This window comes from Pleurodeles waltl, chromosome 5 (assembly GCF_031143425.1).
Source record: "Pleurodeles waltl isolate 20211129_DDA chromosome 5, aPleWal1.hap1.20221129, whole genome shotgun sequence".
NCBI classification, from domain to species: domain Eukaryota; kingdom Metazoa; phylum Chordata; class Amphibia; order Caudata; family Salamandridae; genus Pleurodeles; species Pleurodeles waltl.
The window spans coordinates 172,394,615-172,411,435 of NC_090444.1; the positions used below are offsets into that span (position 1 = coordinate 172,394,615).

General features: G+C 40.8%; 1 protein-coding gene across 3 annotated transcripts in view; it reads left to right on the forward strand.

Moving 5' to 3' along the window:
* RAB3GAP2 (RAB3 GTPase activating non-catalytic protein subunit 2) overlaps nt 1-16,821 on the forward strand; it is a 695,385-nt gene that overhangs the window by 49,514 nt on the left and 629,050 nt on the right. For 2 of the 3 annotated variants that reach the window (XM_069233867.1, XM_069233868.1), the window contains exon 2: nt 8,714-8,752. The exons of the other annotated variant lie outside the window; for it this stretch is intronic. In XM_069233867.1, the coding sequence (XP_069089968.1) occupies nt 8,714-8,752 (39 nt within the window). The remainder of the gene's footprint in view (nt 1-8,713; nt 8,753-16,821) is intronic. 3 annotated transcript variants of the gene reach the window in all.

Genomic DNA, 16,821 nt, shown 5'->3' on the forward strand with positions numbered 1-16,821 from the left:
TTCCCCTCTGAGAATGGAGAGATAGTCCGAAGGTGTTTGGGATGGATGAGGGGCCGCAGGTGCTGAGAAAGTTGTAATGTACAGGAGCCTCCTTCTCGCTCTACCCAGGACTCCTTGGAACTGCTTTACGACACGTGTGGTAACTATGAGTGAAGGTGTCAAGAAGATGCACCTCCAATGCCATACCCAAGCATCTCCCCAGTTTAAGAGCTCAAGTTTGGCTTCACTCAGAAAGAAACCGAGTCTGAGGAGGTTGACTGGGAAGTGGGAGAGGTAGAGCGTATCTTAACATCGAGGCAACACAGCATTCCTACAGCATTCTTTTCACTCTAAAACTACCACACACCTTCACCCTAAAGAAAAAAAATGAAAACATAAAAGAAAATAATACTTAAACCCAGACATAACAACTAGATAGTATAGTAAATATAGTAATTTCAATGCAAGCTAATATATAAACTCATGAACATCTCTTTGAAACCACCACACGATTGAGATTCCATACTCTGCCATCTTTAACTTTCACAGCATTCCTGAACAACTTAACAACTTCAAAAGGACCCAAATATTACACAGCATAGGTTATTTAACCAAAACTTTATCCCCAACTTTCACATCAATTACACATGTGTTTTTCTTATTATCAAAGTATTCTTTTCTTCTTTGAACACATTTCTTTTCCTGTTCATTCTTCTCTCTCACGTCTCTCCAGAATACTCCATCATTTTTCCCCCAACTTACCCAAGCAGGTGCTAACAAAGTGTTAGCTCTGCGTCCTTTAAACAATTCAAAAGGAACTTTACCTGTGGTAGTGTGAGGAGAAAACCTGTACGCATGTAAAAAAATTCTTAAGATCTTCCTTCCAATTTCTATTTGCCGCAATCTCCAATTGCATGCACTCCTTCACACATTTATTGAACCTCTCCACAGTGCCATTCCCTTGAGGATGATATAAAGAACACTTCTTGTGCTCTATTCCCCTTTCCTTAAGATATTTTTCCATCTCACTTGACACAAATTGAGGACCATTATCATTGACAGTGACATTAGGATACCCTTCACAACCAAAGATCTCACCCAAAAAGTCCCAAATTTTCTGAGTCTCCATACTGCAATTAATACACATCTCTGCCCACCTAGAAAATGGATCGATTAACACTAAAATATAACTGCACCCACCTCTCGCATGAATGGGTCCAACCACATGTACAGCTACAACATCCCACGGTTTGTGCAACACTTCCCTAAGACCCATAGGTGGTACTCTGACTTTGTATACCTTGTCACTGTTGCAACAATCTATACAGTTTCTGATTTTCCTTTCAATCATGATGTCCATACCTGGCCACCAATAATTGAGGCAAATTCTCGCTTTCGTTTTGCTCATCCCCTGGTGTCCTTCATGTCCCAATTCCATTATTCTCTCCCTCAAGATTGCTGGAACTACCAATCTTGAGCCACGCAAAAGTACAGATCCCTCCACGGAAAGTTCCTCTTTTATCTTCCAATAGCTTTCTGACTCCCCCTTACGCTTTACATTCATGCTCCAACCATCACAGAGACTACTGCATACACTCTGTAACACAGAGTCCTCTTCAATCGCCTTTACCCACTCTTCTCGTCCTACAATTCCTTCCGTTATACTACATACACTTACATCATCCTCCAGGACTCTACCCTCCTTCTCTTCTGTTACTGTACAGAGTCTTGACAAACAATCAGCCATCCTGTTAGTAGACCCAGGGAACATAGTATACCTTGAAATCAAAATCTTGCAAACCAACAACCCACCTACTAATTCTGCTGGATATGGTGTCAAGACCTTTGTTCGTGAACACTTCCACTAAAGGTTTATGATCGGTGAAAACTTGAAAACTCTTTCCCCATACAAAATTCCTCAGTTTGTTAATTGCCCAATGAACAATCAAGGACTCCTTCTCAATTGTGGAGTAGTTGATTTCAGCTCCTCGCAATGTTCTTGAACAATATACAATAGGTTCGAGCACTCCCTTTTCTGTTTCTTGCAGAAGAACAGCACCAAGACCCTTCATACTGGCATCTTTACAACACACTTTCTTCCTGGATCAAATGATTTCAAGCTCTCAAAACTCTAACTCTCTCTTTAGGCTTTCAAATTCTTCCTTACAAGCATCATTCCACACAAACTCACAACCCTTCTTTAGCAATTTATGCATGTGCATCGTTTTAGATGCTAAATTTTGCAAAAATTTGGCATGGAATTCTACCATACCAAGAAAAGACAAAAGTTCTTCTTTTTTTTCCGGATCACGCAGCTTCAAAATATTTTTCACTAGATCTTCCTTTGGATACACTCCATCCGAGGTTATTTTGTGGCCTAAATAGTCAATTTCAGTTCTACAGAAGGAGCATTTCTTAAGTTTTAGGGTCAGGCCATGCTTCCTCAATATAGTAAGAACCTTCCTGACTCTCGACTCATGTTCTGCTTCCGTCTGCCCATGAATCAAAATGTCATCCTGGAAAAACTTAACTCCAGGTTCTGACCTAAACAAATTATGCTTGACTCTTTGAAACACTGCCGCAGCAGAAACCAGACCAAACGGCATCCTTTTAAATCCGTAGGTTCCAAAAGGTGTGATGAAGGTTGTATAATTTTTTGAGTCTTCATGCAACTTGACCTGATGATAGGCCGACGTCAAATCCAGCTTGCTGAAAAACTTTGACCCATGCAGTAACGTGACCATTTTAGTTATATTCGGCAAAGAAAACTGGTCACTTACTACACATTTGTTCAGATTCCTCAAATCCACACATAATCTGATCTCTCCTGTCTGTTTGCGAGCCACTACTATTTGAGAAACCTATTCGGAAGCTTCCACTGGCTCAATTATTTCCTCTTCACACAGCCTTTTTATTTCTTTCTCCACATCTTGTTTCATTGAGATGAGAATCTGTCTCATTTTAGCTACAACAGGAATTTTTCCTTCCTTTACTCTTATGCGATGAACGTAGTGCTTTAAACAACCCAGTTTGTCACTGAACACATCACTGTATTCTTTTATAAATTTAGGAGGATCCAAATTGTCTAAGGAAACTGTGCAGACATTCCGGAGATTACCAATGAAATCATCTTTGATCATGACCGGAGTGGAAGAATTAGGATCCAAGATGATATTTAGATCTCTTTGATGGGGCCAACTCAGAACACTATCTCCTTTGACCGGGACATAGATTTTCCCATGAATTGTGTTTGTTTTGAAAGTAATCTCTGATTCAAAATACCCTCTCAAATCAATACTTTGTCCACCATAGGCACCCGGAATAACATCGGGTTCCTTTAGGTTAACTTTGTGACTGAATAGTTCATCAAATAGGTCACTTGATAAAAGTGTCAACCAAGCCCCTGAATCAAACAGTACTTCGCTGCTTATTCCTAAAATTGTAACCACATCTTTAGGATAGTTTTTCTTCTGAGTATTAGTAGTAGAAACAGATAGGATGCAATCTTCCACAACCTTTACTGCCATTTGGTTTTTTGACGACCTACAACATTTGGCAAAATGTCCTTTTTTGTTGCATAGCCTACAAGTCATATTAATTGCTGGGCATTTCTTATATGATGCATAATGTCCATTGTTGCCACAACGATAGCACTTCATGTCCCTGAATTTAGACCACTGCTCTTGCACGATGACTTTCTCCTCTCCCTTCTCACCATCTCCTTCTTTCTTGGGATTCTCTGTTCTCACAGTGATTTTATTAATCGCAAAGCTTCTGCCTTTTTCCAATTCTTCAACACACGCTAACGTGTGCTCCACTCTTTTAGCCAGAACGATTACTTCATGAAGGGGTGGGTCATCCTTGTTCCACAATTCTTGTCTCACTTTGTCGCTCAAACATCTTAACATGAACTGGTCTCTGATACGTTCATCAACTGTTGCTCCAAATTTGCACGTAGATGCTAACTTCCTTAACGCCGTTATATATTCCTCAATTGTTTCTCCTGACTTTTGTTCTCTCATCCCGAAGTGATATCTTTCTAAGATTGTGCTAACTTTTGGTAGAAAATGTAGGTCTAACTTTTTTAAACACAACTCAAATTCATTTAAACCGGTTCCTTCATCTCCAGTATCTGGTAGCGTCTCATAAATTTCCTGACCCTCACATCCTAAACAATGCATCAGGAGTGCTGTCCTTCTTTCGTTTGATACATTTGTGCCACACACTCTGGAATAATGAAGGAAAGTTTTCTTCCATTTGGACCACTTGATAGGCGGTTCCCCTGGCACCGTTAGGAAAAAAAGGTGGAGGCGAGATATTCTGCATATTTGGTATGTAAATACGTAAAAACGTAAATACAATGAATCTTACAATTTTTTTTTATTTTTTATCTAAGGCCTGGAATAATGAAACTGCTTAAAGAATTCACTGTCAGTTGCTGGCTTTGCTTTTTCTTCCCATTTATTTAACCTGTTGGGAGTGCGTTTTCACATGAGGACAACTTCGTTTTTGATAATTAACCGGCCTGTCCAGCTGGGAAAGCAGCACCACTGCACATCGTAGCCGGTCTGTGTGACTAAAATGGATTGTCACATAAGAGCAATCAGGTTGGGATATTCACAGCAAATCTGACAATTTTCCTTTGGATTCGCCTACGAAGGTTTTGCACTTTGGTTCATTATTTCGTTTGGCTCCAGCAACCCACTTGGGGCAAAATGAAAAAATTGAAGGACCACCACAACCAGCATGCACTGTTAGTCACTTGAGAGGCCCACTGGGGCGGACTGGTATTTAAAGAGTCTAATCAGGTGCCTGTAATTAGACAAGCTGAAGCCATGCCGGTCTTTTCAGTTAGAAAGAAATGCCTGGAACACTTCCAGCACTGGCTGCACCTACGAGGGTGAAACACTTTTATATTTTTCTCTGCTGAAGAAAGGATTGACCTAGAAACACTTGTCCAGAGATGATTTTATTACCTAAGGCCTGGAATAATGAAACTGCTTAAAGAATTCACTGTGAGTTGCTGGCTTTGCTTTCTCTTCCCGTTTCTGGTTCATTTTCTATAGGAAATTGCCCTTGTTTCATGGTTTAGATCTGGAAAATGTAAATGTGACCGGTGATAAAAAGGTAAGAATAATATGCTTGTAATTCGTGTTCAGAATCTGCCAAATCTGTAATCTAAACATCGGTAATGCGCAAGGTGTTTACTCTGCTCGTAGCATACTGTGCAATCTTCAAAATGCAGCGTTAACTTAATGTTGCCGGTGCGCGATAATATTATCCATATTAAACGTCAGCGTTTACGAACAAAATTTAATTCTTACACGCCGCCTATGCAGGAGATTCCTTTACTAGCGCGTGTTACTTGAACAAAGATGAAGTCCAAATAGATGAGAAGTACGTTCTTTGAAGTCCAAATAGATGAGAAGTAGGTTCTTTATTTGAAGTACCTTATCCACGATACAGCAAAGCAGCCTCCCATTAACTGGTCTCTTAACTCTCCTAGAATCCTCTCTCCCCAATACTCCATCTGACATCAGGGATGACATCAGTCCTATGCACAGCATTCCTACAGCATTCCTTTCACTCTAAAACTACCACACCACCCAAAACCCCATACCCATCCGAAGACCTAAAAATGCCTTTATCACACAAAAGCTCATACCCACTTTTACAATGAAGGCTTGTATCTTTCACATACAAGTGCAGATTTTGCACATGCTCTGGTAAAAAGTAACCCACGTATTTTGATGTATTTGAGAACAGACTGTCAGTAGTGGAGATTATTGGCCTCTCTGTTGGTTCTGTAGGATTTGTATGAATTTTAGGAATTAAATACAGTATTGGTGTTTTTGGATTATCATTCCGCAAATACATATATTCTTCTTGGCTGAAGAGTCCCTCCATCTTCCATTTCATCAGGTCTGTATGATATTTTATTTTAATCTGATTCAGCATTTTACATCACATATCTCGTGACACTGAGGCCCTAATTATGACTTTGGCAGATGTAAAAGGCCGTCCGCCGAAGTTCCGCAGTCAGGTTACCGCCAGTGCGGTCCCTTCCCGTGGCCCCTATTATGAGTTGCTCTCTGGGTCAGTGGGCAGAATCCGAGTTTCTGCCCGCTGGCCCAGAGGGAAACAGCCTACAACATTGATGCCGGCTCATAATGGAGCTGGCGGCAATGTTGAGGTGCGTAGGGTGCACCAGCACCTGTCGCATTTTTCACTTTTCAAAGCAGAGAGTAAAAAGAGCAACGGGGCTGGAAATGGGGGCCCCTGCACTGCCCGTGCCAAGTGCAGGGGCCCCCACGGGGACCCCTGCACCCTGTGTCTGCCAGCCTATACATGGCGGTGCTACCACATGTAATAGCCAGCAGAGAAGGGACTTGTAATCCCCAGGGCAGCATTAGAACCGCCAGCTCCTCCAGTGGTGGAGAAGTGGAGGTGCTGGCGGTCCGACCGTGGCCCAACTGCCACGGTCGTAATGTGGCTGTCGGAACACCGCATTGGCAGCGGTCCCACCGCGGCCCTGGCGGTCTTAAGACCGCCAGGGTCGTAATGAAGCCCTGAGTGTCCCCCAGCTGCCTTTAGGCCTCTTTGTTGAACATGCTTATGGGCCAGAGTACTATGTTTCTCCCTTTGTCGGAGTTTTGAATGATCACATCCTCCCTAGATTGCAACTTGCGTATCAATGTAAAATATTCTCGTTGATCAAATTTCTACCTATTTTGTTTTTTCATTTTTTGTTTGCGACATAGTTCTTTAAGATCTGCCACAACACATTCACCATATGTATCAATTACATCCCTTGGGATCATTGGATTGAATGTCGAGGGTGCTTTGAATTGAGTCAGCTCTGTCCCTCTCACCTTGAAATTCATTTATGTAATCACTTCCTGTTCTGTCACTCTCTCTGGTAATTCTAAGATTTCATTTTTTAGATTGTACAATTCTTTCAATACTTATAAATCTAATATTTGTAGTTCCTTCTGCTTGACCTCTTCATCATCAGTTTGTCTTTTTATGTCTGTGTTCTTCTTTGATTGTGCATATTATTTCATTAATCTCATCTTCCTAATATATTTAAATATATCTATACGTGTTTGACAATAGTTAATGTCACTTTCTGGACAGTGCGATAATCCCAAAGAGGGAATTTATTTCTCCTTGTCATTTAAATTTATGTCAGATAATTTGCTCACTGAATTCTCTTGTATTGTTGTACTTAATACTTTTTCATCCATGGTTTTTGTTTTTGTGCTTTCCCTTTTCCCACTGCACTTTCTCTGCTGTCTACTTCTTTGGTTTCTCCTCTTCCTTGTTGCGGCTTTGTCCCTCTTGGGAGTAATGATTGAACTCGGTCTACCCTTAAAAAATTAAGTTAATTCTCAACCGTGGGAGCTTTCCCTCCTTAAGCACCCATGTTCACCACTCTTCCATTTTCTGAGTCAGTTTCAAGTTCAGAACTGAGTTCAGATCCTGTATCCTGTATCCATTTTCTTGCATCTCTTAAAAACCTTTTGAGCTTTTCGAGTTTTAATTGTGTCCTCTTGTTTCTTCAGTCTAATCTGCAGCTCTTCAAAATATTTTTTTACCTCTCCTTACTGCTTATTTTGACTGATTTCTTAATTTAATTCCTCAATTTTTAATTGCTACTCCTTGCAATCCAAATCTGTTTATTTGATAATTATTTGCATTATTCTTTTAGATGCATCCATACTACTTTAAGGCCATTCTTTCATCATTGATATTTATACTACCTACGGGCGGTCACCAGTAGGTAGTTATAGTTAGGACCTAGCTGTAAAGTAACTGTGGGCAACGAGTTCTAGTTTCTTAACATAAGTATAACTATAAGTGCAACTATCACTGCTGAATTTTCATGGTTTTTGTATGGGTAAGGTAGGGTATGGTTTTTTGGCCAGCAATGGCATTTTTAGGTTTTAGGGTGGGTATGGGTTTTCGGGGGGCAAGGGAGTTTTTATGATTTAGGGTGGTATGGGTTTTGGGATGGCAAGAGTATTTTTAGGGTTTAGGGTGCGGATGGGTTTTTGGGTGGCAGTGGTATTTTTAGGATTTAGGGTGGGTATGGGCTTTTAAGTGGCAAGGTTAATTTTAGCATTTAGGGTGTGTGTTTTGGGTGGTAAGGGTAATTGTAGGAATTAGGGTGGGTATAGGTTTTGGGATGGCAAGGGAATTTTTAGGGTGGGTATAGGTTTTAGAATGGCAAGGGAATTTTTAGAATTTTTAGGGTTTAGGGTGGGTATAGGTTTTGGAATGGCAAGGGTATTTTTAGGGTTTTAGGGTAAATATGGGTTTTGGGGTGGCAAGGGTAATTTAACGGTTTAGGGTGGGTATAGTTTTTTTTTTTGAGTGCCAAGGGTATTTTTAGGGTGGGTATGGGTGTTTGGGCGGCCAGGGTAATTTCAGTGTTTCCGTTGGGTATGGGTTTTGGGTGGGAATGTTTTTTTTAGTCTTTAGGGTGGGTATGGGTTTTTGAGTGATGAGGGTAATTTTAGGGTTTAGTGTGGGTATAGGTTTTGGGATGGCAAGGGAACTTTTAGGGTAGGTATAGGTTTTTTGGATGGCAAAGGTATTTGTAGGTTTTAGGGTGGGTATGGGTTTTGTGATGGCAAGGGTATTTTTAGAGTTTAGGGGTTGTGGTGGGTGAATAGAGTGCAAAAAAGAAAATATATAATTAGTTTACACTTACCTGTTCATTTTTTTACAGCGAATATGCCTTTACCATGTACGCTTTTACAACTGAAATGTAAGTACTGTGTAAGTAAGTTTAAACCTATTACACACTTTTATATTTTTAAAAAAGCGTTTATACTTAACTGTAAAATACATATATTTCAGTGGTAAAGGCATACTCATTGCAAAACACAGAAGCTGTAAAGACTCGCGTTGTAAAGACTGTGTTGTCGTTCAAATGATTTTGTAAAGGCATTCGTTGCAAATACCATTGTTATTCCATCATACATCCCAGATAAACACTTAGCTTTGTATATTGTGCTGATTTCCTTAATTGGTTTTAGACCTGTCAGCTCTTGATGTGGTTTCCTCAATCCTTTTGGCTTCTGACCTCCTGTTTTGATCCTCTGCTGAACTTCGTTTTTGCTGGCTTTTAGGATCAGAGCTCTTTACCACTGCTGACCAGTGCTAAAATGCAAGTGCTTTCTGTCTAAATTGTATTGGTAAATTGGATTATCCATGATTGGCATATTTGATTTATCAGTAAGTCCCTACAACAGTGCACAGTGTGTGCCCAGGGCCTGTAAATCAAATGCTACTAGTCGGCCTGCAGCACTGATTGTGCCACTCACACGAGTAGCCCTATAAACATGTCTCAGACCTGCCACTGCCGTGTCTTTCTGGGAAGTTTGAACTGCCAGCTCGACCTGGCAAGGCCCAAACCTTCCCTTTTACTACATGTAAGTCACCCCTAAGGTTGGCCCAAGACAGCCTCCTGGGCAAGGTGCAGTGTATGTAAAAGGTGTAGGACATGTGCTGATAGTGAAAAACTGCCAAGTTTTTTTTTCACTGTTGCAAGACCTATCTGTCCCACAGATTAACCTGGGGGTTACCTTTAAATATCTTTCAAGTGTTATTTCCCATTGGGAGCAGATAGAGATGCGGAGTTTGGTGTCTCTAAACTCACAATTTAAAATTACATCTTTTGATGAAGTTAGTGTTTAAATTGTAAGTTTGAACATGCCACTTTTAGAAAGTGGGCATTTTCTTGCTTTACCATTCTGTGCCTCTGCCTGGCTGTGGATACACGTCTGGGTCAGGCTGACAGGTGGGTTATTTGTGAATTCACTCTAGACAGGCACACAATGGGAGCTGAGGTGTGCCCTGCATATCCTGATGGGTCTTCCTCATCATTTCTCCTTTGTGGAGATAACCAATGCCTCACCTCCCCTGTCAGTAAGGAACTGACGCATCGCCTCTTATGTGCAGTAAGGAATTGACGCACCACTTTATTTTCCGGTGCCTCACCTCCTCTGCTGCCCGCATCATCTTTGTTTTTGACGCATCCCAGGTAATGTGTGTTAAAAAGAGACAACCATTGATTCCTCTGGATTAAGACTCTGCAACGTTTTTAAAGTTATATCTTTGTGTGTGGGGGTTGTTTTTTTGTTGTTTTGGTCTTGTTTAACTTATATAAATATTGGTTGTTTTTCTAAACTGGTGTTGAGTGCTATTGTGGTGTTTTCACTGTGTTTATGCATATGTGTACAAATCCTTTACACATTGCTTCTGAGATAAGCATGACTGCTTGAGCCAAGCTACCAAGGGGGTGAGCAGGGCTGATCTTAGGTTTGTGACTCCCTTACCTTGACTAGAGTGAGGTTCCCTACTTGAACAAGGTGAACGCTGATTGCCAACTAGAGACCTAATTTCTAACAATTGGTTTCTGTCCTAGCTCAACCACATCTTCAGTCTCCCTAGAGAATTGCTGCTGCCTTGCAATGTTAAAATGTACCCCATTTGAGGGTTGAGTCAAAAGTTATCCTTAGATAGGTTCAGCTCTTTACACACCCCATTGTTGGATATCCAATGTTGTGACATGGTTTTTTGGAGTTTTGGGCCCTCATTTCATCATAAAATATTTTGATTTGTTGGTTTTCATTTCCAATTGCTTCATAAGGAGGAAAAAACATCTAATAATCTCTGGAGCTCATTTGCAGTCCTTGCGAGCAGGTCTTCATCATCCACTGTGGCATATCCTTCCCATTTGTTTCTAAATAAACCTCAAAGTCACTGATGTACAAAGTAAAAAAGACAGGTACCAAGATATCGCCTTTGCACACACTTCTGTTTATTTGCAATTTATTAGTGCATTCACCATAATGGCCAAAGTGTACCCTGGCTGAGACATCAGACTATATTGTTATTATTGTTATTATTATTATTAGGAATTCTATTGATTCCCCGACCTCTATTCCAGACGTAAAGAACCACAGCTTAGACCAATTAACAGTATTGAATGAACAGTTCAGGTTTAAAAACGTGTAGCTTTAGTGTAGTTGCTAATAAGCAAATATAGGTTCAAACACTGCTCCAATGTCCCAAGACTGTGTTGAAAATCAACTTGTATTTCTGATAGAATGGAATTTTGCTCCACCCATGCTACCAGCCTTGTCAGCAAGACTCTTCCCACAATTTTGACAATACATAGACCTATTAGCCTGTAGGTACTAGGTTCACAAAATACAAAGAAGAGGGACCTGGGAGGTTAATGGTCCAGTGTACAGTCTCCCATATACAGTAATAAGAAAAAGAGGTACACTGTTCCAAACACTAAATCACTGGGATTAGTTTCTACAGGAGCGAGAACCCTCAAGCATCACATTGGATGTCTGGTTTCATCATTGGGAAAGCTCCTCGTTAGGCCGGTGCTGCAATGCCTAACGGGCTCCACTGAGGGGGCTCTTAACCGTATATGCTCTGCTGATGGTTAAAGAAAAATAATCAATCTAGTAGGGTATCTGGTTACTAGATACCCAAACAATATAGGAGAGAAAACATAGCAAAAATAAAATTGGTTATCCATCAACAATCAACAATCATGATTTTAATCAGTAATAATGTGATGGAGACCAAAGATAAAAACAAAATGGGAGTAAAAATTGAGTGATAATGCTCATCTACTCGCACATACAATATGCAAAAGAGGGTAAACCCAAAAGTGGCTCCTCTGAAATAAGGGTTTACATGTTTCGCGTCTAATGGTCCGTCCGGATCCCTCGATGCTTCATCAGGACCAAAGTGAAAAATTCTTCTCCAAAATTCAAAAGAATCCCAGTAGGAGTCAAAGTAGATAAAGGAAACACAGCAACTTACTGTGAAATTGTTCTATATGTCAATCAAGGTCGCCCTAAAAATTAAAAAGGCAACAGTGTGTAGAAAATAAAATCACCAAGTGATTGCACACAAATACATACTAGTAAAATACATCTTGTGCAGAAAGTGAAAATATTTTTCATAAAGTAAAATTTAAAAAGGCTTACCATCCCCGGTCTGTGGATAGAGCCCCTGGGAATCAAGTGTCAGGAACCGGAACTACAATCTGGGTGTCATAATAGTATAAAAACGGAAAATGTTTAGGGGAAGGTGGCAAGCACAATCAAATGTAATGTGCCATAATCAAATATGCTGTAACTATTGATGGTGCAAAGTCAAAAAACGGAGGGAATCCAACACTGCTTGTTTTATAATAGGATCCCAAAAATACCCCTCCAAAATTAGGGAAGTCAGTATAAACCACAGGCTAATAAAGAATAACCGTTGTGTGGATCACTAATACACCACGCGGCTGTATACAACAAGATCTAAGACTTTAAACGGAGTAGAATCGCCCCGGTAATTGCCACGAAATGGCAGTGAAGACAACGGGGGAGACATGCAATACGATAGACACTTACTTGTATCAGCGGTCCGTAGGGCATTATACCTACGTTCCCGACAGCGTCCCCGCAAGACAAAGGCGGGCGCTTACGGGAGTCCTCAAGTACGCGTACACGAACCCGGAAGTCCAACCGGGTTCGGAAGACGTATGTGTCTAGGGTTGTCCGGGGCAAAACGTGAAAATAGAAAAAGGACTAATGCTCGGTCGCCATATTGGAAAGGCACAGAGCAAGTCAAAATCATAATTAATGAGTTAAAAAAGCAGAAAACAAGAATGAAAGCTCGTAAATACCAAGTCCTTTTGGAAGAGCATTGCTGACTCCAGAAAACATGGCAAAGGCATCAGATGTGTGAATATAAGCAAAGTAGTGTAGTACTAAAAATTGGCAGATTAGAGGAATACTAGTACAGAGATTAAAGCAATATTAGTACAAATCCTCTAAAAGAAATCTGTATATCCAGTGGTCAGAATGTAACAATCGCTGGTAAAATGACTGGATATACCTAAGTCATTGGTAAAAAAATGATGTAAACATAGATAGAATTATTCTGAACCAGGGTCTGTGCATACAGTCATCAGAATATGTCAATTACTGATCACAGGACTTAGTTTATCTAAGAGAAAGAGAGGACCATGGGATTTCATCATTTAATCCCCGACTAGAGGTACCCAGTCTAAAAATCCAACGTTGCTCAATTCTAAAAAGAGACTGAGTGACATTCTGTGTGGTTCTTGGGGCTTCCAAAATCACCCACCGTAACTCGTCTGGAGTATGGGGAAAGTCTATAAAATGAGCGCAGAGTTTGGTGGTTACTCTGCGGCATCTGATATTGCTCCTGTGTTCATTGATGCGTATCTTCACAGGGCGAGTTGTCATCCCTATGTAACGTAGTCCGCAGGGGCATGTGATCATATAGATACAATTCTTGGAATTGCAATTTGTATGTTTCTTTAGGAACCATCTTCCAAATGGATCAAGATCCAATGACTTTGTTTGATTAGTCAATGCACACACATTGCAATTACCACACGGATAGTGACCTTCAACTGGAGGTAGGTCCCATAGTGTTCTTTGTGTAGAGTTGTCATGAGATACACGTGGACGGGTGTGGACCACTATGTCCTTAATATTGGAAGTCCGTCTGAAAGCAAATAAAGGTTTTGGCATTGGAATACCGCCACTTTCCAATATCGACCAACGTTTATTGATCAGTTTCTTGATGTCATTGGAAAGAGGAGTAAATGTTGAGACGCAAGTAATAAATGTCTGAGGAGTCTTCTCTTTATGTTCTAGTAGACTTTCCCTATGATTGTTCCTGGCTCTTTTTCGTGCCAAATTGACAACTGTGGTTGGATAGTGGCGTTCAAGAAGTTTAGCCTGTAGTGAACTTGCTTGTTGGTCAAACTCTGTTAGCGAACTACAGTTCCGTCGAAGTCGTAGGAATTGACCAACAGGTAAATTGTCTCTTAATTCTTTGGGATGGTAGCTTTCATATAGGAGAAGACTATTCCGATCCGTAGGTTTATGGTATGTGCTGGTTGTCAAACTACTGTTATCTATGGTGATCAGAAGGTCAAGAAAAGGTAAGCGGGTCGATGATATTGAAGCGGTGAATTTCAAATGGGGGTCAAGAGAATTAATCCAGGTTATGAATGCGTCTGCTGAGGATAATGGTCCTTGCCATATGACCAATATGTTGTCTATATAGCGTTTCCATAATTTGATGTCACTCTGAAAGGGATTGTCTGTCGTCAAGATAAATGTCTTCTCAAAGTGATACATATATAGACAGGCAAGACTAGGCGCAAAAGTGCTGCCCATCGATGTACCTCTGATCTGATGGAAGAATTGATCTTCAAATTTGAAGTAATTTTCAGTCAGGGCAAGAGTAGCACATTGCATAATGAAAGATGTAGGGGTAGAAAGAGAGGCAGAATGGTCCAGCAGTGCTGTTTCCACTACATGTAAAGTGGCCTCCTGAGGAATGTTCGTATAGAGTGCTTCGACATCCAAGGTAATAAGACCCTGGATTGACCCAGTCTGATTGACATTTTCGATAAGTCTTAAGACATCCTTGGTGTCCTGCAAATATGTAGAAGAATTTTTCACTATAGGTTGTAAAAAATGGTCACAAAAAACTGACAATGGTTCTAGGACAGAGCCTATACCTGACACAATTGGTCGGCCCGGAGGAGGTTGTGTGTGTTTGTGAATTTTTGGTAAACAGTAAAAATAGGGTACTTTAGGGTCAGTTGTGTAAAGAAATTCAGCTTCTTTGGCAGAGATCCAAGCATTGTTTTTAGCTTCTTCAGGGAAACTTCTGATCTGGGTCTGTAATCTCATGGTAGGGTCGATGGTGATTTTTGAGTAAAAGGTAGTATCATCTAACAGACGTAAACATTCATTTCTATAGTCTTCTGTATCCATGATTACAATTGCCTCACCTTTGTCGGCCTGTTTGATAGTAATGGAAGGATCAGATGCTAAAGATTGTAAGGCTTGTTTCTCCTTCTTTGGGATATTAATGAAAGAGTGCTTGGGTTGTAGACGGGATATATCAGATAATACAGCCTTTTCAAAAGTCGTTACCTCGCTAGGCATCATAGTAGATGCTGGTAAAAAGGTGGAAGGTTTTTTAAGACCTGAATCTAAGATCTGGGGCTCCCCAGGTTTATCTCTGGAAAAAAAACATGCAGACGGATTTTACGGAAAAGTTGGGCCAATTCAATCTGTAAGCGAAAAGGATCCTCATCGGGGGTGGGGACAAAACCTAGGCCTCTGTTCAGAACCCTCGATTCATCAGATGATAGTTGTCTCTTGGACAGATTGACAACTAGGTTCTCGGTACAGGGTTTTTGGTTTGGCTCCTGGTCACCATTTGTGGTTCTTCCCTTGACCATCGGACCTGCCTGCCTCTTCCTCTTCTTCTGCCTCTGCCTCTGCCCCGGCCGTGGCCTAAAAACATAGAACATAAAGAGAAGACTCCTCAGACATTTATTACTTGCGTCTCAACGTTTACTCCTCTTTCCAATGACATCAAGAAACTGATCAATAAACGTTGGTCGATATTGGAAAGTGGCGGTATTCCAATGCCAAAACCTTTATTTGCTTTCAGACGGACTTCCAATATTAAGGACATAGTGGTCCACACCCGTCCACGTGTATCTCATGACAACTCTACACAAAGAACACTATGGGACCTACCTCCAGTTGAAGGTCACTATCCGTGTGGTAATTGCAATGTGTGTGCATTGACTAATCAAACAAAGTCATTGGATCTTGATCCATTTGGAAGATGGTTCCTAAAGAAACATACAAATTGCAATTCCAAGAATTGTATCTATATGATCACATGCCCCTGCGGACTACGTTACATAGGGATGACAACTCGCCCTGTGAAGATACGCATCAATGAACACAGGAGCAATATCAGATGCCGCAGCGTAACCACCAAATTCTGCGCTCATTTTATAGACTTTCCCCATACTCAAGACGAGTTACGGTGGGTGATTTTGGAAGCCCCAAGAACCACACAGAATGTCACTCAGTCTCTTTTTAGAATTGAGCAACGTTGGATTTTTAGACTGGGTACCTCTAGTCGGGGATTAAATGATGAAATCCCATGGTCCTCTCTTTCTCTTAGATAAACTAAGTCCTGTGATCAGTAATTGACATATTCTGATGACTGTATGCACAGACCCTGGTTCAGAATAATTCTATCTATGTTTACATCATTTTTGTACCAATGACTTAGGTATATCCAGTCATTTTACCAGCGATTGTTACATTCTGACCACTGGATATACAGATTTCTTTCAGAGGATTTGTACTAATATTGCTTTAATCTCTGTACTAGTATTCCTCTAATCTGCCAATTTTTAGTACTACACTACTTTGCTTATATTCACACATCTGATGCCTTTGCCATGTTTTCTGGAGTCAGCAATGCTCTTCCAAAAAGACTTGGTATTTACGAGCTTTAATTCTTGTTTTCCGCTTTTTTGACTCATTAATTATGATTTTGACTTGCTCTGTGCCTTTCCAATATGGCGACCGAGCATTAGTCCTTTTTCTATTTTCACGTTTTGCCCCGGACAACCCTAGACACATACGTCTTCCGAACCCGGTTGGACTTCCGGGTTCGTGTACGTGTACTTTAGGACTCCCGTAAGCGCCCGCCTTTGTCTTGCGGGGACGCTGTCGGGAACGTAGGTATAATGCCCTACGGACCGCTGATACAAGTAAGTGTCTATCGTATTGCATGTCTCCCCCGTTGTCTTCACTGCCATTTCGTGGCAATTACCGGGGCGATTCTACTCCGTTTAAAGTCTTAGATCTTGTTGTATACAGCCGCGTGGTGTATTAGTGATCCACACGACGGTTATTCTTTATTAGCCTGTGGTTTATACTGACTTCCCTA